This window comes from Hipposideros armiger, unplaced genomic scaffold, assembly GCF_001890085.2.
Source record: "Hipposideros armiger isolate ML-2016 unplaced genomic scaffold, ASM189008v1 scaffold_41, whole genome shotgun sequence".
Taxonomy (NCBI): Eukaryota; Metazoa; Chordata; class Mammalia; order Chiroptera; family Hipposideridae; genus Hipposideros; species Hipposideros armiger.
Window position 1 is genome coordinate 277,868 of NW_017731391.1, and position 26,818 is coordinate 304,685.

General features: G+C 39.8%; 1 protein-coding gene across 1 annotated transcript in view; it reads left to right on the plus strand.

Moving 5' to 3' along the window:
• The window catches only part of SYNE1 (spectrin repeat containing nuclear envelope protein 1), a 455,684-nt gene that overhangs the window by 260,588 nt on the left and 168,278 nt on the right, over positions 1-26,818 (plus strand). Inside the window, exons 79-93 of the mRNA XM_019638911.1 lie at positions 533-870; positions 1,079-1,223; positions 1,865-2,083; positions 2,856-3,115; positions 4,475-4,640; positions 4,984-5,139; positions 6,187-6,339; positions 6,952-7,134; positions 8,423-8,560; positions 12,807-12,992; positions 13,172-13,294; positions 13,546-13,728; positions 15,026-15,169; positions 19,543-19,737; positions 20,819-20,959. Coding sequence (XP_019494456.1) covers positions 533-870; positions 1,079-1,223; positions 1,865-2,083; positions 2,856-3,115; positions 4,475-4,640; positions 4,984-5,139; positions 6,187-6,339; positions 6,952-7,134; positions 8,423-8,560; positions 12,807-12,992; positions 13,172-13,294; positions 13,546-13,728; positions 15,026-15,169; positions 19,543-19,737; positions 20,819-20,959 — 2,730 coding nt within the window. The remainder of the gene's footprint in view (positions 1-532; positions 871-1,078; positions 1,224-1,864; positions 2,084-2,855; positions 3,116-4,474; positions 4,641-4,983; positions 5,140-6,186; positions 6,340-6,951; positions 7,135-8,422; positions 8,561-12,806; positions 12,993-13,171; positions 13,295-13,545; positions 13,729-15,025; positions 15,170-19,542; positions 19,738-20,818; positions 20,960-26,818) is intronic.

The following is a 26,818-nucleotide window of genomic DNA, read 5'->3' on the forward strand; positions in this document are numbered from 1 at the left end:
ACTTCTACCCAACTGAGCCATTATTTCACTTTGGTGAATATTCAGTCTGCCACAAATTACTAAGCATTTTATATAGATCTATATTCTCTCTCTCTCTCTCTCTCTCTCTCTCTCTCTCTCTCTCTCTCTCTCTCTCTCTCTTCCTCTCCCTCTCCCTGTCTCCCTCTCTTCTTCTCTCCCTCTTTTTCTCCCTCTCTTTCTCCTCTGTGTGTGTGTATATGCATATAATATATATATATATATTAGAAACAGAGGAAAGTTTCAGAACTAGTCAAGATACCACCATAAATTTCTATTTCATTGCTGTCTTTGTTTACTTACTGTAACCATAAAAATAGAATTATAACAAGATTAGCAGAAGGAAAAATAAAGAATGGTAATGGATTATACCAGAAAAAGTCCACCAACTTTTCAATTCACTTATACACATGCATCCATGGGACGGAGGACTGGAAAAGAAATGGAAAAATTAAACTATTTCCTACCAACAGGTTGCAGTGGATGAGTTGTGTTTGCAATCACTGTTTTTCAGGCTGCCTTGACTCAGGTGTACAGTCAATGCCAAAGGTACTATCACGTGTTTCAAGCAGCTGACGACTGGCTGGAGGATGCCCATGAAATGGTACAGCTGGCAGGCAATGGCCTCGATGTAGAGAGTGCGGAGGAAAGTCTCAAAAGCCACCTGGAATTTTTTCGTGCAGAGGATCAGTTCCAGAGTAACCTGGAGGAGCTCCGAGGCCTGGTAGCCAACCTGGACCCACTCATCAAGCCAGCTGGAAAAGAGGACCTAGCACAGAGAATGTCCTCCCTGGAACAGAAGAGCCAGAGGGTAATCCAGGAGTCACACGCCCAACTGGATCTCTTGCAGAGGTACCGAGTTGCTTTAATCTTTATATTCTATCAAAACATAATGCATTTTGAAATGACTTTTCACACGGAAAACACGAATGCACTAATGATGTACATTAGCATGTAAATCCATTCCTCTCTAAGTATCATTACATCTATTGACATCAGAGATCTGCCTAGAAATGTGTGATTTGATGTCACTTATTGACTTTTGTTGGACTTTTTCAAGATGTGCAGTTCAATGGCAGGATTATCAGAAAGCAAGGGAAGAGGTTATCGAATTGATGAATGATGCAGAAAAGAAACTGTCTGAATTTTCCCTATTGAAGACTTCTTCCAGTCACGAAGCAGAAGAAAAATTGTCAGAACACAAGGTGAGTTCGTTGTCCTTCTTAATGCCCTTTCATTGCAATGACCCAAATGGGTCTTTGCACTATGATAGGTCCAGAGTCAGGTCAATAAATCTTCATTTCTATCTGGGTTCCATAAATATGAGAAGGATACACTGAACCATGTTTCATAGCAGTTTTAACAATTAAATCTTTAAATTTTGGTTTTTTTTTTTTTTTTTTTAGGGTCTGATGGAAATGCATAGCTACATTTAAAAAGAGACATTCAGAACAATTGTTTCTGATAAAGTATACTTTCTGGTGATAAGTTAGATTATTCAAATAACAGCTGAATCTCCCTCATCTATTCCAGCAATATATGGTAGAATGTACATCCTTAAATATGAAATTCAATTCACTTATATTTTTGCTGCTTTTTAAAAATGGGAGAATGTCATCTGAGGCAGCAAATAAACTTTTGTTTTTAATAAATAAATATTCACCTTACCTCTTGAAAAAAATCCAAGCTTAACTCAATTAAGAATTCAGGGTAACAGTAAGAGTCACCAGAGGAAAATGAATATATCTAGGAACATTTCCTTTTGCAGGTAATTTAGGGCTTTACCCAAATCCATAGAACTTTTGAAAACAATCTCTCCCACAACCTCTCTTCTCCCCAACCCCAGGCTTTGGTGTCAGTCGTTAACTCTTTTCATGAGAAAATTGTGGCTCTAGAGGATAAAACTTCACTATTGGAAAAATCTGGAAACGATGCCAGCAAAGCAACCATAGGCAGGTCGATGACGACAGTATGGCAGCGCTGGGCGCGTCTCCGCGCTGTGGCCCAGGACCAGGAGAAGATCCTGGAAGATGCCGTGGACGAGTGGAAGAACTTGAGCACGAAGGTAATTTCTGTTATGGATGGGCTCAAATTATTGTTTCCTTGCTGATGAAAATGCGTTTTGAAAACAGTATTTTGATCTTTTTTTTTAAATTTGCTTCGTGCCAATAAAGAGCCTCTTTTTTAGTGTGTGTGTGTCTGTTTCAATGACATGCAAACCAAATTATGAAACAAAATACAATAGGCAATGCACAATGTAGTCCCAAGTCAGGGTCCAATTATTTTAATAAGAAAACCAGGAAATTAAATTTTAAAAGGAGGACAAGCCCCCTTTCCTCCATTTGCTAAACTTTTAGGGAAACTTTCTTACCTGGTCCTGAAAAAGTACCCAATACTTTTTCTTTGCCATGGAAATGAGCAGGAATTTAACTCATTTCCCAAATCCTATATTTAATTTCTTTCATCTTTTAAGTAGGGTTCAGTGCTTTAAGTCCCGTCTTCTTTCATAACTCAGAGACACATTCATGTTAATGTAAATGTTGGAAAGAGTTTTTCATTTGTCTTTCAGTTAAAAAAACTAAAAACAAAAAACTTTTTTCTATGTTATGCATTCTCTGATTGCACTCTCTGATTGACCTGATATTATTCTGAGATTATTCTGAGATTCAAGCTTTAAGCCCAGCACGATAGAGATGGTCTCTCCTTTCATGTTAAGATTGTTCGGGTTTTACTTTCCTGAAATTTAGAGTTTGCACCTTCATCTTTAACATGCTTCAATGCATTAGTGTCAAATGTGGCATTTTTTAAATTTCATAGTATGTACATTTCTTCATCAGGTTAAAAAAGCCACTGAAATGATTGACCAGTTGCAAGATAAATTACCCGGAAGTTCAGCAGAGAAAGCCTCAAAAGCAGAGCTCTTAACTCTTCTTGAGTATCATGACACATTCACCCTGGAGCTGGAACAGCAACAGTCGACCCTAGGCATGCTGAGACAACAGGCGCTGAGCATGCTCCCGGAGGGGACCACGCCACCCCCTGGAGAAGAGCCACCCATTGTGCAGGAAATCACAGCGATGCAGGATCGGTGCCTAAAGTAATTACATATCTGCTCTCATGCTCTGTTACTAAACTTGGCCATGACCCAAAGGGATAAATGTGGTATATCCCAGTCTGGGGACACTCCATCATTCCACCTTAAAATGGGGGTATCTCTTCCCATCACCCCTGCTTTTTATTTTTCTTGGCTCTTTGATTATTTGTCTATAAAACACACATCTAGTAGTATTGAGAAATACAGGGAGGAACAGAACAGATTCAGTCTGTACCTTCATGCTATTTACGCGTGTAGTCAAACAGCAGAAATAGGCAACTACAGAAGCCATTTAGGTAAAGCATGGAAAGGATGGTAAGGGAGCACAGAGTAGAGGCAGCTAACCTAGGAAAGCAGCCGAGGAAGGCTTCCCTTCACAAGGGGCATTGAAGCCGAAGACAGCCGGCTTCAGTGCAGCAGTGAGATGGGAGGAGAGTTTTGCAAACAGGGGAATAGCACGTAAGAAAGCTTTGGAAGTAAGCATGTCACTTTCAGAGAACTGTTGGGTGATGAGCTGTTTATGAGAAATGGAGTTTGAAAGGTAAACAGTTGAGAGCTATTTAGAACCTAGTTTTGAAAAAGCTTGGTAAGTCATTGGATACATTGGATGATAGAGAGATTGGAGCAAGGATGATACCAAAGTCCAGGTACATAAGCCATTTACTGGTAGTGAACATGGTAGATAGAGGAAGTAAAACTTAATGATACATAATTAGCCTGATTCATTAATTGGGCCAGAGTAGAAATGTCAATAAATAATTTAACTCATATATTAACCAATATTATCTATACATAGCCTATATTCAACTGTTTCACTTACAGGTGAATTCAGGGTCATCTGACTCCACTCATTTAAACTTTTTAACCAAATTTATGTAAATTCAAATAAAGACTTACAATTTGGATGTTAAACATTATTAATTGTAAAATTGCTAAAGCTGGAGTCTTTATTTTAAAATTGGTGTCTAATAGCCACAAATATTCCCATTGCATATTACTTTTTAATGCTGATGATTCTGTACCTTTTGAGTAGATTTCTCAAAAAGAAATAAGCAATCAAACTATGCCCAGTTTACTTTAGATAGGAAAATTAATTTCAATTTAGTGGCATGGGAATGTGTCAACTCTCAATATTCCAGGAATAAATCATTCATTTCCTGTGATGTATATTCTGTTATACTTGAACTGAACTTAAGTGTTACCAAAAATTATCTGACAGTTTTGGGGAAATGTGTTTACCTACAAAACAGATACGAGGTTTCACCTTTTTTAATGCCTGTTTTTGGTAACATAATGCTGTGTATTAGAGGATTCTTTTCATTTCAAATTTGCTTCTGCTTCCTCCCTGTCACGTTTCTGAAGCATGCAGGAGAAAGTGAAGAACAGTGGGAAGGTGGTAAAACAAGAGCTGAAGGACCGAGAAGTGGTGGAGACTCAAATCAATTCTGTGAAATCTTGGGTTCAGGGAACGAAGGAGTATCTGGGGAATCCAACAATAGAAATAGATGCTCAACTTGAAGAACTTCAGGTACAAAGCTCTCTTCATTCCCTAGACCCATCACTTAAAAAAAAAAAAATTGTCTGACTTTAATCCAACACACTTGTTTATACTAACTGAACTATTGAATTAAAAAATTTCAGAAATGTGTTATATAAAGGCTTTTAGCATTATTTCATTGGTCTTTTGTTTGTTCTGTATAAAGTGGACATTTTTTCTCATTCAGAGACTAAAGAAGCACTTGGTTTTTCTTAAGGTGTTTCTCTAATTCCACACTTAATCATATATTGACGAATGGTATATGGTCTTGTCCCTGTACCTGTGAAAATTCCCTTAGGCTCCCAGAAATGTCTCATTTTGATCTTTTCTTCAGATTCTCCTAACAGAAGCCAAAAATCACCGACAGAACATTGAGAAAATGGCTGAAGAACAGAAGAACAAGTACCTGGGTCTTTATACTATATTACCTTCTGACCTCTCCCTTCAGTTAGCTGAGGTGGCGTTGGACCTGGGAACGATTCATGATCAGGTAAACCTACTGTCAAGAAGGAGTGCCTTTCCATTCTTTTTAGAGGCTCAATGCTCTTATATGAGAGTTCTTGATTTTCATAATTATATCTTCATGGAAACAGTTAAAAAAACAGCTCAGCATAAAGCAATAATATTAAATTCAAAATCTTATTTGTAGGCCAAAAAAAACCACACATCAGATAATCATAGATATAAACAATGTCATACAATTAAAGATAACTTACCTGCTTTCCCTCATCTTTTCAAAAAATAAAAATAAAACTTACAGAAACAACAACAGGAAATAAGCTATATATATATATATATATATATATATCAATGTGTTCAACAAATATTTACTGAGTCCCCAGTCTGCCAGGCACACTTATGCTATTTCAGCCTTTCATTTATATAAAGAAAACATTTATTTCCCATTTTCTCTTCAGCATTTTATTATAAGCAAAAGTTTGTTATCAAATCAAACCAAAGCCATGAGAAACTTATGTTAACCGTTCTTTTTCACCTTCTTTCCATGGGACATGCTTAATGCTTTTGTGCCATACTACAGGGATATAATTGCAAAGTCAGAAAAAGTTACCATATAATAATTTACAGCTGCTTATGAAAAGGTAGCTGGAAACAAATTTGTGCGCCTCCAGTTATCTGGAAGTGTTTTCCACTTTATGAAGAACAAGGCTTAGAGGAGTCTGTGTGCTTAAGGTCACAAAGTTGGTATATAGGGGAAAAAAATAGATACAGGTATCTATACTGCCATCTACGGACATTGTGTAAACATTTGATGAGTGAATCACTGTGCGCTCATTGCTTGTTCCTTTGCTGAAACAGCAGAGGAAGAGGTTCAGGGGCTGCATGAAGATGGGGAGAAGTGAGGCTGCTTGGAGTCACGAGCGTTTGTACCTGCATGAGGCTGGTTGACAAAGTGCATCAACACCAAGGCAGCATTCTCTATCTGAAATCTCTCATCAACATCTCCAGATTAAAGTTTTTAGTATCTATCACCCAGTTTTAACCATGGTTGGTTTTGCTGTTCTTGTTAATTATTTAGATCCAGGACAAAGTAAAAGAAGTTGAACAGAACAAGGCTACCAGCCAGGAGTTCAGCCGGCAAATTCAGAAGATAGCCAAAGATCTCACAACTATTCTGACTAAGCTGAGGGCAAAGACAGATAATTTAGTTCAAGCTAAAACTGATCAAAAGGTAAGGAAAGAGAGAAGTGCAAACATAAGGGGTGCTGCTGGATAAATTCAATATTTTGGGGAGTTTGTTTATTTTGGGTTATAGAAAAAAAAAAAAGGTTTCTTGATTAGCAAGCTTCATTAAAATCAGACAGTAAAGACATGCCGTAAAGACATTTTATAAATATAATAGCATAGATCTACTTGCATGGTATAATTTACCATCATAATTGAACTGTATTAATAAATATAGTTGCATGGATGGGTAAAACGGGAGAGTGTCCAAGAACTACATAATGATTTAGGAATACAAGTATATAAATTCCAAAATGAAGGGTGTTCTTGGTAGTTGAATCTGTTTTCACTCTTTAGATAAGTGACTAATCCTTTTAGGGTGGGGCAGAAGGAAAATGTTAGCTCTTTCAGCCTCATAGGAAATAAATACCAGGTTGCAAAACATCCTGCTCTGCCTTTCCAACCAAGGAAATATAAATGACCTGGTCATGGTAGAATTCTTCTTAATAGTATTTGGCTTATATAAAAATCATTAAAAATATCATCCTTCTGATCTTAGAAAATCTGGAGCAATTCATTTGCTATAGTCTAATGTTCTGTCATTGTGATGACCATCTAGGTGCTGGGAGAGGAGTTAGGCGCCTGTAATTTAAAGTTAATGGAGCTCGATGAAGCAGTACAGAAATTCTCAGAACAGAACGATCAACTGGGTAAGCCCCTGGCCAAGAAGATAGGAAAACTCACTGAACTGCACCAGCAGACCATCAGGCAGGCGGAGAGCCGGCTGTCCAGGCTCAGCCAGGTATGTTTTCCAGGCCAGTAATCAAAATCCGATGAGGCAGACATTCTATGTCCTGTTTTGCTCCTTTGAAAATAAATAAACAGATAATATTGACAATGATGACAGTAATTTAAGAGTAACTTACTTCATACCACACCTGTGTTCCTAAGAATTAGACATAATGCTGCCTTTATTTTATATCGGACCATATCATAAATTCATTGACAAAGGTCATATAAAAGTACTTTTAGGGTGAGTATTTTATAAACTGGGGAAATATTTTGTAAAATGAATGTACACCTAAACACAAATCAGTGTGTGTGAATTCAAATCTCTTAAAGTGATAGAGACAGAGACAGAGATAGAGATATATAAATATACATATAATAGCTATTATTTACTTAATAGATTCAAGTCATACATCCATCATCATTGTTGACTATACACTCAACTTTTGTTAACTGATTATGTTTTTTTCTGTAACCAGGGACAAGTTAAATCAGAACTTGGCAATCAGTGAATTACAATATTGAAACCTGGCCTGCCATACTCCCTGGCCAGCGAGGGTGGAGTGTGGAAGGAAGGCGGCAGACAGGGGATCTAGATAAATGAATATGAGATGTGAATAGAGAATTTTTTTTTTAAAGAGATTATCCAAGCATATTAAGAACTTGGACTTTATCCTAAAGTCACTGGGAAGTCTTTGAAATATTTTCAACAATAACGTGATTTTTTTCAGGATGCTTTTGGTGGATGACAAAAGGGGAGTGGAGGGTAGATTCTATGGAAAGTAACCTTACAGGGCAATCTGATTACAAATTCCTAAATGTGCTAGTCATGGTGGGTAGTCATGTCCCAGGCCTCTAACTTCTTTAGTGAGAGGTTTGAAGCCAGCCCTGTCCATGTTCTTATGCATCTGGGTTAACACACCTTTGAAATAAGCTGAAACCACCCTCAAGAAAGCACATAATCTTGTTAACTATGTGTAATCCAATCCCTGCCTTGCTTTCTCCCACCTGCATGTCATCTTCCTTAGTCCCTTCTTAATTTCAAATGCATGAAAGAAACTGCAAAACTGTTGTCCTCCAGAGCATTTAAGAGCTTGCTCCCTAGCATATGTCATCAGTTTGGCTCAACTAAATGCATACAAATTCTCTACGGGTTTGGACATTTCTTATGTTGACACTGTAAATATCAGATATCATCATGATCAACCCCTAGGATTATTGTGTCCAATGAGAGAGAGAGAGACAACTGATTTCTAACTCAAGAAGCAGAATTTGTTATCTGAATGTGAATGCTCTTTCAGGCTGCCTCACATTTAGAAGAGTACGATGAAATGCTTGAATTAATTTTGAAGTGGATTGACAAAGCTAAAGTCTTGGTGCAGGGAAAGATTGCGTGGAATTCTGCAAGACAACTTTGGGAGCAGTACATTTCACATCAGGTAACTTTGGGAAAAATAGTTTTCAAAGTGTAATTATGAGAGTAATTTAATTTAACTGGCTCGACTGACAATTTAGAGGGCCATGATGTAAAATTATTGTAGGTGCCACATAAAAAACTTTTCTTTCCCAAGACCAGAGATAATCAGCCCCTTTTTTTGCAGTGTCTTGGAAACAGTTGTATGCTGGGATATGGTGCGAAATTATTCCACGTGAAGAGATGTAGTGACATGTAGGAAGGTTATGTAGGCTCCAGACTCAGGCTGATGGGAAAATCAAGCTCTGCCCTTCATCGCTGTATTGTTTGGAACAAACTACTTTGCCTCTCTGAATTCAGTCTTCTCATCAATAATAGAAAGATGTAAATTATTTATATGGCAGAATTATTATGAGAATTCAATGGTTTAAATATGTGCACATATCGAGCACGTCACCTGACACATGGGTGGGTGCTCACCGAGAGCTCCTGTGCCTCTTCCGGCAGCCTGACGCCTGGCCTCAGTCTCCTGACCTTCCACATGAGGGGTCAGCTGGCCAGGAGTTGGCTGCATTACTTCATTTCCTCTGAAGTTTTCTCTTGGTCATGTCATCCAGGAAATGATTTCATCCTTTTATAAAGTAGGCTCAAATTAGATAGAGCTAATAGCCCTGTTATCTTGCAATAAAATATGGAATGATTTTTATGTATGTTACATGGATATCCTCAAGTCTTTTAGATTTTCTCTCTCATTTATTCGGATTTATGTATACTCATGTCTTTTAAATCCATCCCCTTTTCCATTCCATTTGACAGGGTCCTAGATCAAAGCCTCATCGTCTCCCTCTCGGAGCACTTCAGCAGGCTTCTAATTTATTTCTCTGTATCCATGATCTTTCTTCTTTAATCAATCTCTCACACGCCTCTCAAGAAATCTTCCTTGAACAACTCTAGTCTTCTACTTGAGGATATGCTTATATATTAATAGATGAGACTTAAGTTACAACTGGTTGTAAACAATGAAAAAAATAATTATTCAACCTTATTAGAAATCTGGAAATGCATATTTAAAAGAGAGCATTTTAACTCTCAGGTTAACACCATTCTTTAAAAGTTCATATTCAAGGAAGTGAGAGCTCTCAAACACTGCTAGGAACTTGGTAAAATCTCTTAGAAAAACAATTGGCAAAATGTATCACAATCATCAAAAAGTTCCTACTCTGTAGTCCTAACTATAGAAAACATTTTATGCAGTATTAATAACTATATTGGAATTTTAAAGAAAACTTAAATGTCAATTCATTTTTCTGAGTAAGTTTTTGGATATAGTGGAATATAATATAGTCTTTAAAATGACCATTTTTCTTTAAAATAGCTCCTATATTCATTTATGTATTCAACAAACATTTACAGAGTATTTTTCCAAAGCTAGGAATTTGGTTAGGCATTTGGAATACAAAGAATATTCGTGTCGCTGCCCCCAGGGAGTTGATGATTAAAGGGAGGAAGGAGATAGACGTCTTCAGATCCAGACAATTGCAACACAGTGTGATAAGAGGAGGGATTCGGGACTAGAAGGACCCCCACAGGAGGGCTTTCCACCCAGACGGCCTGGGGTCTGAGAGGAAGGCTAAGAAAGCCTTCTTCAGAAAAGGCTAGTCTAGGCTGACTTCCGAAGGACAGGCAGCCAACTTGCATGGAACGCGGTTTAGACAAAAATGCGTGTTGAAATCCCAGCAGTGAGAGTGAGAGGTGCTCTTTTTGGTGCACTTGGTAGGTGCTGCCTGNTTTCCTACTGCTGCCTGCCATGCTCTGACCATGACATTGCCACCTTCAGGGCAGAATGAATAGGGAGAATACAGAGGATCTGGCCATTTAACTACTTTGAGTCCATGAACATCCTTCGCAAAATATTTTAGAGAGAAGGCTCTGAGGATTTGAATCATCTAGAGACTTCACCCATCCTTGCTTTAATCCCTAGACACCCAGGTAAACAGGAGTTAACACTAGAGCTGAGCAGACAGCAACACAGACTCACTTACACAGTTATTGATACAGAAAGATAATCGTGTGTGTGTATTTGTTTGTTTTCAAAGGAGGCCATGGTACAATATGAACAGTATGAGCAGGAAATGCAGCACCTCCAGGAGCTGATAGAAGGAGCTCACAGGGAGATTGAGGATAAGCCCGTGGCCACCAGCAACATCCAGGAGCTGCAGGCCCAGATCTCTCGGCACGAGGTAAGACAGGAAGGAATGTGGGCGAATGTCAAGGGCAGGACACGGCTTGATCAGAGTATGTGATTGGTTTCTAGTGAATGACAGAGAAAGGTTCTCCCTGTCGGACCCGTAAGGTGTTCATTTCCTGGGTAGCATCGTTGGCTGTCTCTGCATTGTGAACGCTACTTTTGCTGATCTTTTCCAAGATCCAGTAGCATGAGTCTGCTCCTTGATTCCAAAACATCTTTACACTTGGTTCATGGTGTATCTCAATGGCGACCCACCGACTGTCTCCTGCACCTGAATTCTCACAGTTAAACCACCCATGGTGGGGGGGGAGGCCCGAAGGAGGGCGGGGAAGAGGTGTAAGATAAGAATAGAGTGGAAAAAAAAGACAGATCATGAAAGCCTATTAAGAGCTAGGACTTTATCCTCACATCACTCTGAAGCTTTTGACAGATATTCTGCAGGCAAGTGACAAGCACAGACTCGTATTTTCAGAAAGATGACTTTGCAGCTTCTGGAAAATAGGTTGATGAAGAGAAGACAACATAGAAGGTGGTTTCAGTTTTCCAGTAGAAAATGACAAGGCCTTTCTTTGGAGGCTGAGAGAAGAGAATAGCAGGGGTATTACTGGGCTCGAATTCTGCCCTGGGAGCCTGGATGTTGGGGGAAAGAAGGTGGAGCCAAAGGTGCCTCCCAGGTGGTTTTGACTTGGGCAGTTGGCTGGGTTGAGTGCTTTGAGGGCCACAGGAGGACAGATACCAGGTATTGGTGGTTACCTCACACAGATGCTCAGGAGACCTCAACCTGTACTCACTGTTTCTGGGAGTTCTCCTGTGCTTGCCGTAGGAATTAAAGCCACCGGAGTTTATCTAAAAACAGTATGCACACAAAAAATGCGTGTGTTCTAATGTCAAGGGCAAAAAAAGACGGAAAATCGTAGGTATGTGATAATCTCAATTACCCAAAATTATACCAAAACATAGCAGCAGTTGTAGCTTACTTGAAGCTATCCCTGAGGTGTGGGATTATGGACTATCTTACATGCATGTATATATAAAATGTTCATTGTGAGGAAAGAGTGAGCTTCAATTTTGAAAACTAAGTGTCTGCTGCCTCAGGACAAGGTCCCACCTCCCGTGTCTCCTCCTTACACATCACACACCCCAGTAACTGCGCGTTTTGTGTTCACTCCCTCTGTCCTTTTGCTGATGCTGCTCCCTCAGTGTGAAATGTCTTTCCTCTTCTGTCCTCAGCTGCCAAAATGCAAACGTCCTTCTGGCTCTGCTCAGATGTGACTTCCGGGAAGCCCTCTCCCAGCCTTCCTGCAAGGAGCAGCGCATGTCACTTCTTTCACCCGGTCTTCTCTTTCCCTCTCCTCGTGTAGTGCATACCTTAGCATTACTGATCCACTCATATCAGTCCCGCTTGATGACTCCATCCTGAATGACAAGGGCTGTTTTATTCCTCTTGGTGTCCTAAGGGAGCGTCTGCCCCCTTGTCTTACTTAAAGCAAGGGATCGAAGGTGTTGTGTTCATTTGTAAGGCTCCTGTCTTATCCTCATTTCTTAGATCAATATGTGCTAAGATCTGAGGTATAGATGATGAGATCTGGAAAGCATCTCTTGCGTTTGAATATGTATGAGAAGAGATAGCCCAGCGACCTGATGAAGCTGCCCAGGGTGTCAGAGCCTTGCCACTGTTGGAACATTCATGCCCTGCCCCTCACCAGGGAGCAGCTTGGCATGGTGGGCAGAGCCTGAGCCTTATGGCCTGACACTTAATAACAGGTAGCCTCGGCAAGTTGATTACGGTGTCTGAACTTGGATTTCTTTTACTGTGAAATGGGGATAGCAGTAGGTGGGCAGCAGACACAGAGAGGTAAAGGTTAAGCACAGTAAGACATAGGGCCACACGGGGCATGTGGGAAGTGAAAATTACATCTCCTTACTCCCTGCCCAATCTGAAGGTCTTTACACCACACCGTATTGAGTACCTATGTCTCTCTGCCTACTGGTCAATGTCATGAATGTGGATAATTCACTCTAGACGCTGCTAGAGGAATCTGAAGAAATTCACAGCGACCTGGAAGCAATGGCTGAGAAGTTACAGTACCTCGCTAGTGTGTACTCTACAGAAAAAATGTCTCAGCAAGTGGCAGAGCTGGGGCGGGAGACGGAGGAATTGCGGCAGATGATCAAAGTTCGTTTGCAGAATCTCCAAGATGCTGCCAAGGTAAAAAATAATAATATAATTTAAACTGAAAAGTCCATTGTTAAAAAAAACAGTGGTTTTATGGTGGAGATACAGTACACACCTCTGAAGTGCCTTCTCGATTGTGAACTTCCTTCTTCACCTCGGCTTCGGACTTCAAGTGCTTATACACCAACATTCTCGTTGCTTTTACTCTGCAGGATATGAAAAAATTTGAAACCGAGCTAAAAAACCTACAAGTTGCTTTGGAGCAAACCCAGGCAACCCTGACTTCTCCAGAAGTCGGACGTCTTAGCCTCAAGGAGCAGCTCTCTCATCGACAGGTAAGCAGACATAAGTCAGGGGAAATGAATGAGGACCTCTACTGAAAAAAAAAGAGGAGAGCTAGGAAAAATGATTTCTAAACTCAGTTATAGTCTTAGCATTATATACATGCATTATTTAAAAAAAAAACAAAACGTTCCTTGGAAAATGTTTATCATTTCTGACAGACACAGAACTGTAATTGAATGTCTCTTGCTGATGGAATAAACTCTTAAATATAAATTTCTGCAATGTGAACTCTCGCTTTCAGCGTTTGCTGTCTGAGATGGAGTCACTCAAGCCAAAGGTCCATGCAGTGCAGAGGTGCCAGAGCGCGCTCCGGGTCCCCGAGGACGTGGTCACCAGCTTGCCACTGTGCCAGGCCGCTCTGCAGCTGCAGGAGGAGGCCAGCCGGCTGCAGCACACGGCCATCCAGCAGTGCAACATCCTGCAGGCACGTGCAGCCTGCCCCCCGCGTCTGCTGGCTGTCCCCACACCAGCCATGCAACAGCACATGAGTCACGGGCTTCTTTTCTTAGCAGTGTGTGGGCTCAGCCATCAAAACACACCCAGGGAGCTAAATCTGACAGATTGTTGTGGTTATATAAAATAAGGAGATGAAATGCTATTATTTGGATCACCCACAAAAGCCTGGGGAAAGCTCTATAAAAAATATCCGTTGCTGAAAACTATCTTTCAGCGATACTTTTTTTTTTTATAAAGAACACCTCATAGAGGTTAATTTTCTATCCAAGCATTTATTTTTATCTCTTATTTATCTGAGAATCATCTAGAACCTTGTCATATGACTGTACTGCTAGCATACATTACAGAATTTTTTTTTTTCATATTGATACACTGAATGCATTTTCTTACCTGAGAGGTATACACCCAAATGTGACTTTTAGTCTCATCACCTAAAAAAAGAAAAATCATTGACAGGAAGAAATGACACTATTTACCTCATATCACTTTTCATCACAGTTTTACCCTCTTTATCCAAAAATTGCATCCCTATCCTCTCATTAAATCGCTAATGGCCTATTTGGTCAGTTATCCTTGCTTCTTCCATTACCTTGTAATTTGTTAGACAGTGAATTCTGGAGGACAGAAATCATGCTGAATTCATTTTTGTATCCCCTCCTCCAATACTTACCAAGTCCCTTACATACATACAGAGGGTGCCAAAAAGTTTGTATACATTTTAAGAAAGGAAACTTGTATTAAAATTGTAATACTCAATGTATACCAATAACAAAAGATGAATACAAGTGATGTTTGACTTCTGCAATTCCAAGAGGTGCTCAAAGTGGTTACCATCAGTGTCCAGACACTTCTGTTTATGGCTTGAGCAACACTGACCAAAGTGTCCAATTGCATACATTTTTTTTGCCACCCCCAGTATTCAGTATCTCTTAGGTGGAAAAATGAAATAATCATGTATTTCCTACTGCTGCCTGCCATGCTCTGACCATGACATTGCCACCTTCAGGGCAGAATGAATAGGGAGAATACAGAGGATCTGGCCATTTAACTACTTTGAGTCCATGAACAGCCTTCGCAAAATATTTTAGAGAGAAGGCTCTGAGGATTTGAATCATCTAGAGACTTCACCCATCCTTGCTTTAATCCCTAGACACCCAGGTAAACAGGAGTTAACACTAGAGCTGAGCAGACAGCAACACAGACTCACTTACACAGTTATTGATACAGAAAGATAATCGTGTGTGTGTATTTGTTTGTTTTCAAAGGAGGCCATGGTACAATATGAACAGTATGAGCAGGAAATGCAGCACCTCCAGGAGCTGATAGAAGGAGCTCACAGGGAGATTGAGGATAAGCCCGTGGCCACCAGCAACATCCAGGAGCTGCAGGCCCAGATCTCTCGGCACGAGGTAAGACAGGAAGGAATGTGGGCGAATGTCAAGGGCAGGACACGGCTTGATCAGAGTATGTGATTGGTTTCTAGTGAATGACAGAGAAAGGTTCTCCCTGTCGGACCCGTAAGGTGTTCATTTCCTGGGTAGCATCGTTGGCTGTCTCTGCATTGTGAACGCTACTTTTGCTGATCTTTTCCAAGATCCAGTAGCATGAGTCTGCTCCTTGATTCCAAAACATCTTTACACTTGGTTCATGGTGTATCTCAATGGCGACCCACCGACTGTCTCCTGCACCTGAATTCTCACAGTTAAACCACCCAAGCCCAGTCTACTCCTGTATGTAAAGCCTGCAAGAAACAGTAATGCTTCATCCAGGCTTGCTGCTTCGATCGCCCTCTTTAAAAAGAAGGGATATTTCATATAAAAAAAGAAATCATTTGCTCTTTCAAATATAGGTCATTTCGGGTCCTTTCACCAAAATCAGAGAATGGTCCACATGTGGCTTGTTTTCCTGATTTCCAGATTGTGTGGCTGTTAGCATCTTCCCTATTTTCGAAGGTGCCTCCTTCTGTGTGCCTTTGGCATCATCATGACCTTCGGACTTGGACACCCCTTCTGCAGACCTGTTCTTAGCAGTCATAGACCTTGAGTGTTTGAGCCCAATGACACTTAGCATTGAATTTCCTTTCCTGATCTGTCAATTCCTATATAGGTCACATTTACTGTTTTCCTTGGGGGCTGGCTTATAGCATCATGAATTTTGTAAGTGACCAGGGATGGGGAGGCGTCTTATTTATCTGTGCCAAGGATGGACATTTAGTTTATATTTCCATCTGTTCTATTTTAACTTTGTTATCATAAAAGCAACAAACTGTTTCCAAACCAAACATCACAGTGAGGGTCTCAGCTGATTCAGTTGTTGCCTTTTAAAGATGGAAAATCTTTTCACCCGCCTCTCCAAATGCAATTCTTTAATATCTTGACACAGCCGATGCATCAATCACTTACATTTACATATAATTTACAAAATAATGTCAATAAATATCCTACCTACATTTACTCCTGCACTGTAGATATCATCTGTTAATTATTTCTCTTATGCCACTAAATAAATGAAAACGTCTTGCAAATATTTGAAACCACTGTTTCTATAACTCATACATTAGACTAAATATTACAAATTAGTTTGAAACTATTTTAAAGCACATTTTGCAAGATCCAGAATTTGGTTGTAACCTTTTCTATAATACTACAGAAAATGTATTTTTTAAAAATCTTCTCTTGAGTAACAAATAATTGTCATTACTACAGTTTTTTGTTTTACTTTTTGTAAACAATTTACAAAGCTTTTACATTATCCTTTAAAACAACTCTGTAAGGTAAGGATTGTTTTTTTTTTTTTTTATCATCTCCATTTTACTAATAAGAAAACAGGAACTCATTTTTTTTTTTGGATGACTTCCTGAGCTCCCAAATCTAGTAACTGAAAGAAACCAGATTCTAATCTAGTGTCTTTGGCTCCAAATTCCATAATTTTTCACTGTAGCAGGAACGATGTGGGCTACCTCACTGCACGAAGGAGAAGAAGAATAGTCCAGGAAAATGAGTGACTTGCCCAAGGTCACAGAGCCAGCACTCAGCACGGTCAGCCATAGGCTGTCTTCCTGGCTCCACATTCTCCTCCCAGTTCTAAACATCAGTGTAGACATTTGTTAGTGTTGTCATGTGATTCAGAAGACATTTTCACATCACAAAAGACATAGTCCTGTGAGAGGCTTATTGTATATGTGAAACAAACCCAGGAAGGAAAGTGCCGAGTGGAGAAAGCCTGATTTATGATAACATAAGAGTTGGGGAGAATGATTTTTCCTGTGTTTTCAGTCTGCATTTAATAGAAGTTCAGTCTTAAGGTAAGCCTCGTTTCCTTATGGATGACTGTAACTCATAAAAATAACTGATACTTTATTCATTTCTGGGGAAGTCCCATTTTTTTTCTTTTCTGTGATATTTTCAAATGCTGCATTTAGTTTGACAAAATTATCCTGCCACTTTGAAACCGGAGGAGAGAGTCGTCAGACCTCTTTGCTTTCTGCCTGCTCCGGGGCGCAGGAGGTGGCCCAGAGGCCAGCTTTCCTCAGAGCGGCCACTGTCCCTGAAATCCCCACCTTTGTGCCCATCCTTTACAAGCATTTTCAGAAATACCCAGTAAAAATTAAAAATGCATAGGCTTCCTGGGAATGGGGAACACATGAACCCATTAGTGTTCCATTTTAATTTAGTAGATTTGATCACCAACCCACAAAGGGAATGGGATATAGGCAGGTTTATTCTTACAGAAGAAAGTTCTAGAGAGCTATTTCTCCAAGGGAGTCACGTGGAATAACTATATAATGCAGATGCTCATAAGCCTAGTAAATCAAAATCTTTTTGAAGTAGAGACCAGAATTGCATTTTTAACCAACAACCCACCTGGGCTTTAATACACAATAATGTTGAGAGCTCCTGTTTAGGGAATGGGGTTTGCTGTCAGCATGGGCATGCGTTAGCAGGGTACTGAGGGCAGAGAGGATGGAAGGGCTAAGACTAACTCTACTTCACAAAGATTCCTCAAATCTACCTTGATGGGGAAGCCATTTTAAGAAGGCCAGTGATATGTCCTATGAAAACAGAATTCAAGGAGTACAGTGAGCTGGTAGATGTCTTCTGTATGTGCATGTTATCTAATTATTAATAGAGTACCCATGCGTTAGGCACTAGACCAAATAGTGGAGATAGCTATTTAATCACTGTTTTATAAACTCTGTAGGTTGGCTGAGTGGCTCAGTTGGTTAAGAGCTTGCTCAAGAGTGTGAGCTCTGAGCAATAAAGGTTCGAGTCCCGGCCTGAGCTGAGCTGCCCGCTGAGCTGCCAACAGGTGGCAGGATGGCTCAGCTAAAAAAAAAATAAATAAATAAAAACTCCATTAGGTGTAATTAAGTATCTAGCAGCCCTAAAATGTAAAGAAGTGATTTCTACTTTTAAAATCCTTGCTTTAGAAATTCCTGTACTATTCTAGATGTTAAGAAGACAGGCTGTTGACAGTTCTGCTGGACTGTTTTCCCTTCCACTCCATCAGTTTTGGATGGGAGGGGAGAAACAAAATGACAACAGGAACAAAACAGTACATGTGTATGCATAATATACATATACATGTAAACATATACAAATACATATAGATACACACATTTATATATATATAATTTTGTAATTGCTGTGGTTTTGTTTCTGAACTTCAAGTTCAAAGCTCTAGTTTGAATGTCAGTGTCTTTAAAATGATAGTATATACACATTCACTTTAAAGACTGACATTTAATGTCTTTGTGACAAAATGTGTTCTGTACAAACACTAAATGACAATTTTTCAGACAAGGGAACTAAATAAAAGGAATAGAAAAAATAATGGTTCTGCATTTTGAAGATTAATGTAGAATATACGTCTTTATTTCTTAAAGGTGCTTAGGTCTTTTAAGTAAGACAGTATAACTTTAATATTCTAGAATTACCATTTTAGATTATTTTAGAGCTTCAATCTCTTAGAATTCTTAAGAGCTATATGCTGTCCAGAATATATTTTCCATAAGTTCTTGGTAAAAGCTTAAAAACCTCTACTCCCAAGACAATTTTTTTCAACAACAGATGAATTTGAAATCCATTAAATTTGAATGAAACAAGTTCAGAGCTGTAGTTTTAAGCATCAGAAAGTTTTGAAGCTTGATGGAGTGTATGAGGGAACATGTGATGAAAGCACAACATTTTATTTTGGGAGTAATCTGCATAAAAATTAGGGTTTCATACGTAATATTCAGTTTTATCTACAAAATCAACTCCCAAGATCACAGGAGTGACAAGCAGTTTCGTTTGTGTCCCTGTCCGTAACAATTGGCTGCTCTATTGGAAATATTCAGTATGGTAAACGCTGAGCGTTGCATTTTTTTGTAGTGTAGTTATCACATGACCTAATTTCCATGGCATGAACCATCTGGCAATTTCAGGTTCTTCAGGCGTTTTAAAGAAAGTTGCCGGTTCTTCACATTACATGCACGCCTGCTTCCCCACACAGCATCCCTCCGGATTAGAATCCCCTAGGCGGCGGCCTTGTTTCTCCGGCCCCAGCACGGCGCTCGCAGCACCTCTTCCGGCTCCGCTGCGCTGTGGTCTGGCTCGGTGTGCGCTGCAGGCGGGCTGGCTCCTTTGCAGAGTCCACATCCTGCCTCCCCACGGCTGCCGCTGCTGCCGTCTGGCACAGCGCTGTGATTTCATTGGCCAGCCCCCGAGGAAGATGAACGCTACTTGCTCTGTTTCCTTTTGATGCTGCCCTGACACACGGGGGTGGGAAAATGTTTTCTTAGGAGCTGGCTCAGAAAATCAAGGGCTACCAGGAGCAGATCGCCTCTTTGAACTCCAAGTGCAAGATGCTGACGATGAAAGCCAAGCATGCCACCATGCTCCTGACTGTGACCGAGGTGGAGGGGCTGGCGGAGGGGACTGAGGACCTGGACCGGGAGCTCCTCCCCGCGACCTCGGCCCACCCCTCTGTGGTCATGGTAAGTAAGGATCGGGGCCAGGTCTGCTGGCACCGCGAGCTCTCCCCTAACTGTACCCTGGCTCCTGGCTCCAGGTTCCCTCTCTGTGGTTCATTTTCGGGATCATGGGTAGGTCTGGCCGATTAGAACGGAGGAACAGCCTACTTATTAACTCGGCTACATTGGGGCCAAGACCCATCTTTGACACTGTAAACAATGACAGTTGAAATGAAGTTGTTTGCCTAAGACTACTGAGTTACTTAATATGTCAAAGGTCGGCCCTGCATTTGTGTATAATTTAGCAATAACACTGAGAGGCTCTGAGGGTAAAAAAAAAAAACCCCTTTGCACAGTTTCCTAGTTTTCTGGGAGATGAGAGAATAATGCTACATACTATATTGTTTTCCGAGCTAAAAAACTCACTGACTACACATGGGTATTAAGTTTTGTAAATGTTTAATAAAATGTAGAAGAAAAGCTGTTATTAGAAAAAATAAGAAAATGGAAGATCCAAAGTTTAGCTTCGGATTAAAATAAGTAAGTTCCATTAATTTCTGTCTACAACATTATTTCCCCATCACTTTGCATTTAAAATGCATTAATTATTGTGGTAACTCAGTGTATGTTTTCCAAACATACGTAATGTGCCGGAATAGTGCATAACCATACCTGGACTCTTGTGACGATGTATTACTTTGGGTGCACTTAACTCCCTAGACTATTTGGAATTCAAGATGTCTATGAAAGACCAAGCATTATTTCATACACTCTCCCCTCATTTATACAATTCATGTTTTTACCAGTTATTTATAAAGACACAATCAAGAAAAGTAAAATAATTTAAATAAATAGTTAATCAACAACAAAACTTTTTCATATGACATATACCCCCCATCCCCATTTGTTTAACAAACGGTTCCTAGCATCATAGTCACTTGAACAAAGCTTTTAAATTCTAATACAGAATATGTATGTAAATATGGGTCTCAGTAATTCTAAACTTTGTTTTATATAAATTATCTCTGTTTTGAACTGTGCTTGACCAGGCCTTTTAACATAGCTAACTGATTTTTATGTCCTTGGGTTACATTTTATGTGACAGATGACTGCAGGTCGCTGTCACACTTTGCTGTCACCTGTCACTGAAGAGTCTGGGGAGGAGGGAACCAACAGTGAGATTTCCTCTCCACCTGCCTGTCGTTCCCCTTCACCTGTGGCTAATACAGATGCTTCTGTTAACCAGGTACCGCCCACTTGGCATTCCCCTAGCTGCCATCTCTGGAGGGATGCAGGACTCCATTCTCTGTTCTTATCAGACTGCAGGTGTGAATTGTAGACTTTGAAGAGCATACCATTGGGGGGTGATAGTTGCACAAGCTGTGATTGTCATGTGAGGCCACGACTGGCTTTATACATCTCCTCTCCAGGGCGCCTGGCAATGAGATGAGCAAAAACAAGGTCACAGAAATTATAGCTGGAGGAGGCCCTGTTTTAAGGCATCATGGGTTTAGTTTCTAACAGCCGTCTATAATGAAGTCCTGCATCCTAACAGAAAATGAAGCATTTGCATCACTGCTGTAAAATAATGTGATCCTGTTGCTGTTTTAGCATTGAACATAGTTTTGACTCCTACTATCTCAGATTTTGAAGATAGAAAACTTCTGTTCATCATATCATACCTTTTCTTTATTTGCTAATGGTCATCCAATTTAAAGGGCTGACTTCCTATATATATATATATAAATATATATATATATATATATAAATAATATATATATATATATATATTCATACATAACACACACACACTCTTGTATATGTGTATGTGTGTATATATATGGAAATATATATGTAGATTTGAGTTTTCTCAGTTATCTTTCAATAATCTTATTTTTTTCTTATAAAATAGGAATAATACTTTATTTTCATGAGATGCCTTTTAGCGTCCATTATATTAAAATAGATTACACAAAATTAAATGTCAAAAAGTTTTCATGAAAAATATAGTAGATAGAAATACAAAGATGCTTTTACACTAATCAAAAAATTAATGCATATAAATAATACTTTTCTTCATTTAGCCAAAACAACTAAAAATTGTTTTAAATTATGTGACTTTGAAATTATGTAAATGTTGAAAGAGGTTGAGCTATATTATCAAGGAAGAGGCACTAAACAGAGCCAGTGTTCTATAAATTATATTACAAATCAATCATACTATTTCTGTTTTAAAGCAGAAGCATTCCAAATAGGATTTCTGTGAGAAAGAGAACTCCCCCTTGCCCCCCCCTCCTCAAAAACTGATGAAAACTTTAGATAAAATAGTTCTCTTGGTAAAAATCTATATAGCCCTAGGGCAGTTGTCTATTCATCCGTCATCACATCCATTCTGAACACCTGCTTGGCATGAAACCTTGTGCTGTGTCCCAGAGATGCAGCAAAGGAGAAGATAGCTGTATTCTCTGCCCTCAAGGCCCTTAAAATCTAGATAGGGAGGTGGCTTTGGGAGGAATAATAACCAAAGTGATCAGATGAAATTAAAAAACAACAGAAAAAGGAGAAGTGCTGGGTGCTCTGGAGAAGTTGGGGAACTGTTCTCCAAATTCGGATTTTAAAATATATATGTATTACTCATTCTTTAACAGTGTTCTTCCCTGCGGTCACAAATGTTATTAGAATCAGAGAAACATGGCTATCGTCAGCTATTTATTGTCTAGGAAAAGTTTATGCCTAATGTTCTTAAAATTTTCAAATTGAACCATAAACGCTGACCTTGAGATTAACACTGAGTGAACAAGATCCCTTTTCTAAAATTATAAGTCTAGATGCTACTTCTTGTACAGTGTCTTTCAATATACATGTGAAAGTACCCTGTAAATGATGAAATGTGCAAACGTTTTTGTTGTGATAAATTTAACCATCAAGCTCAAACAAATCCCAGAATTATACATGAGATTATGCTGTTTAAACCCCATTTTGACCCTCCTCTCCCATCACAGGAAAACATCAGTTAAATCACGTTGTTAACCTAACATATGCGGTACTACAATTTTTTTTTTTAAGTCTTTGCTTAGTTTATGTTAGGCAGCTATACTCTGAGGAAGCTGTTAAAATGCAAAAGTATTATACTTGGTGTTGCTCAAACAAATCGACCCATCGTTGTGTGGCCATATGTTCTTGTACACCAGTATAAGTGAGGGGAAAAAGAACCAATACTACACCATGGCTAGTGATGCATTGGGTTTACAAAGTTTTCCTTGAAACTGAGGGGAACATTTAGAATCCCCATAAGGTCCAGTTTTTAGCCTCAAAACACTGTACAGAATGTGCACAACTGTTTCAGGGAGCAGCCAAATATAACTGCTTTATAAAATCGCAGCTGTTAAAAAAGGGTTCCGTGCTTGCTGCTTCTGAAAGTAGATCTCCCTTATATAACTAACTGATTCCCCATAGTCCGTGTGTTCTGCCTCTGACAGCAGCTATTAGCTGAAATGTGGTAAGACTTTCGCTTACTTGAGGGCAGAAATAATGAGGCCGCCCCAGAAAGTGCTGCAGGCTTCTCAATTCCTTTAGAAGCAAAGCGAGCCAAGACTCCAGCGCCTGGGAAGAGCTGAGGAAAGCAGAGGTTTGAAAGGGCGATGGTATAACCAGGTCCAGCTCTTCCTCCTCGAAGCTGAAAGTAGCTGGAAAGTCCCTCAGTCCCCTGGTTTGTAATTGGAAGCAATGCTTCTCAATTCACAAAATTGTGAAACATTTTAAAATTGGATATTATTTGTAAAATTTGGCTTTTGACTGCAAAATGCTAATTAAATAGCAGCTGTGGTTTTCCAAATTGATTTACTTAGGAATCTACGTGATAACAATTTTCATAATTTAGGCACATAAGCAATGAGATGTAATTCTAGGAGCAGTTACTCGCTATGCCAAATATTTAAGTTACTCATAGGACTGATTGATTTATTTTATTGAATCTGTGTAGTCCTCAAATAGATCAAAGTTATTCATCTACAAAAGGTGACATATTATATGTTCAAACCCTTTTAAGAAACCAAGAGTTGTCATTCAGGTCTAACAGGCCTGAGCCATACACACACTCACAATCACTCACACACAGAAGAGCCAGAAAAAAGATTTTTAAGTGACAAATTTATTTTGTTCTAGCTCTTTTAAGATCCTTCTTTATTTATAATAGAGCAAGGAAAAATGTTTACAACCTTTAAGGCAACTTTTGTTCCCTTGTGGACAATAATAGTATATTAATGTATATAAAATAATAGATTTTACCGAAGTACGTTTACAACTATGATTCATTCTGGGCATATACGTCTGCCTGTTATTTGCCAAACACTCCACAGCGTTAGGATCGAAGACTAAAGACACATCTGCATCTCTGTAGCGCTAACAGTCTGTATGACAGCAGGCCAGTGATTACAATAGACTGGGACAAGTGCTGGGACAGTGGGAAACACGAGTGTGAAAAGAGGCACAGAGAAAGCTCTGAAACTAGGCTGGAATTTAGTACAGGTCAAAAATGGCCACCTTTAGCTTTAAGACGAGTAGAAGTTAGGCAGCTGGAGCGCACTGGAGCGATGTGCAGTGTTTCAGGCAGAAGGAACCATGTGTGGGCAGGTGTGGGGGGCGGAAGGAAAATGTACCCATCCAGGTGTGTGCAAATAGCGCCAGCATAATGGGACATACCCAGGTTTGGAGGAAAAGGAGGGAGAGAAATGAAGCTGAGAGGGATGCAGGAAACACATCATGAAGGACCTTGAATGCCACGCAGAAGAATTTCAACTTTATCCAGACGCTAATAGTTAACTATTGAGGCAATTATCTAGAAGCTGTGTACAGAGTGAGTTTTGGAACAGATCATTCTGGACCAAGGTGGACAGTAGAACGGAGATGGAGAAATTCGGAGCCATAGAAGCCAGTTAAGGATCAGAGTTCCGCTTGTGATGTAAGTGAGAGAAGCAGCAGGGGGCTGTGGCGACTGGGACAGTGCTTCTCCAGGTAAAGGAGGCAGCTCCTCTGTGTTGGAATTACTGTAGCCACGTGGACACAGAGTCCACTCTCACCTACCTTCTGGTTTGCAAGAGAAGCTGTGAATCTGGATTCTTGTGAAATCTCCCTGTCTCAGTGAAGAGAAATTTTAAACGATGTAAAACACTGTATAAGCTGAGCTAACTATGTACTGGCCAGAGGCAGCTTGCAGACTGCCAGCTTGCAGCCTGGGAATTAGGAAGCTGGTGCTGTAATGAGAACTTGAACCAATGCTGTGGCAAGGGCATGCGTCCATAGAACTTCATCCTTATATAAGCAGTGGGTGGTAAGGGAGAGAAGAAACAGAGAATCAACCTCAAATTTATAGTTCAGGTGAAAGATGGATAATACTTTTATCATTTTTTTCCTAAATCCATTTTTCATCCTGGATTCTTTTTTTTAATGTTGAGTTGAAATAGATTGTGGGATATATGTGTACGACTGCGTGTGTGAGTCGGGAACTTATAAATACACCAATGTTGAAGAATGAATGAAGAAAACAAATTACAAATGAGTAAGATCAATTGACTAGAGAGCTGGGAAGGGAACAGAGAGATTACAGGGAAAGTATTTCCAAAAAGGGATGGCCAGTGGCATTGAATGCTATTGAGAGATCAAGTGAGAGAAAGAAAAGTAATCATTTTATTTTATAGTTAAGAGCCACTGATGACCCAGCAAGAGCAATTTCAGTGGCGCCATTAGGATTGAAGCCCAATTGTGTGTTTAGAAGTGGATTGAGGGTGAGAAAGTGAATATATCAAGTGTAAACTACCATTGTCAGATACTGGATTATGAAGTAAAAGGGAGACGAGGAAGAAATGGTGACTATACACGTGCGCAAGTGTATTCACGTGTGATGACCCATCGTATTAGGGTTTGTGGAATGTTCTAACATGTGATAACCTGCAAGAAAAAAGTTGTAAAAGAAAAAGTGTGTGTAGGTGTTTTCAGATGGAAAAGATTTGACTCTATTTATATGCTGAGGAGAAAGGCAGTCGAGAGGGAGAGGGAGAAGATACTTAGGACCAAGGTCGAAGGAATTCTGGGAATAGGTGGGAGGGTCCTCCTGAAGCAAGGAAACTGGTGAGCATAAGATAAAGGTGAGTCTGCACATAGACTTTTGGAAATTTAAGTTCAGGAGTTTCTCTTTGATGGCTCTGTGTGTCTGTGTGTCTGTGTACATGTTTTGCGTGCTCGCACACACATGCACTCTGGAAAGTAAAGTTAAATTGAGTCCTGGTTGGGGTTTTCCAAGTGGGAGAAGCAGAGGTTGACGGGGTAAAGGAAACAAGAGTGTTGGCAAGAGAAGGGTTTAAGTAACTTTAGAATGGCGCGTCCATGTGGAGTGGACCAGTTCAGTGATGACGGGCTATCATGTTCAAGGGTGTAGAGCGGAAGTGGGTGAGGGTGAATGAGCTGAGCTTATCAAGGACTCAAGAATACCAAAGCAATTGACCCAAGATGGTGACAGGGCTAGGGATGAAAAGGAACCAATCTCCATGTGCCAATGTCATCAATAAACGTGAGGGGACTTATCTGGAAGCCTCAGCAACAACAACAACAAAATAGGTAAAAGGTCTCATGGCCCTTCAAATGTGACTTCATTTAATCCTCAGAGCCAGTCAGTGTCATGCAGATGAGGGAACCTATGCATGAGATGTGAGTGACTTGCTCCAATTATATAGCTACTCAGGAGGAGGATTTCAACAGGGATCTCAGGTGTCCTGACTTCTCAGGTGTCAGACTCCTGTCTGAACTCCTTCTGCTGCACAGCCCTGCTTCTGCCCTCGTACAGACCCCCAAACGCCAGGCCCCTTCCTGTGTTACCTCGGTTTCTCGGGTGGTGGGGGCCTGCGTCAGTACTTTTTACCAAAACATTGATATCAATAAGGTATTTTAAATTACCATAAATTTCTTCAACAGGACAACTGCAAAAGAAGTGAACCTTATAATAGCAATTCCCAGAATATTAACATTACTCCCCAATTCAATTTCTATTATCACAGATATATAACCATAGAAACAATTAAAAACATATGCAGTATATGTTTTGATATAGTAG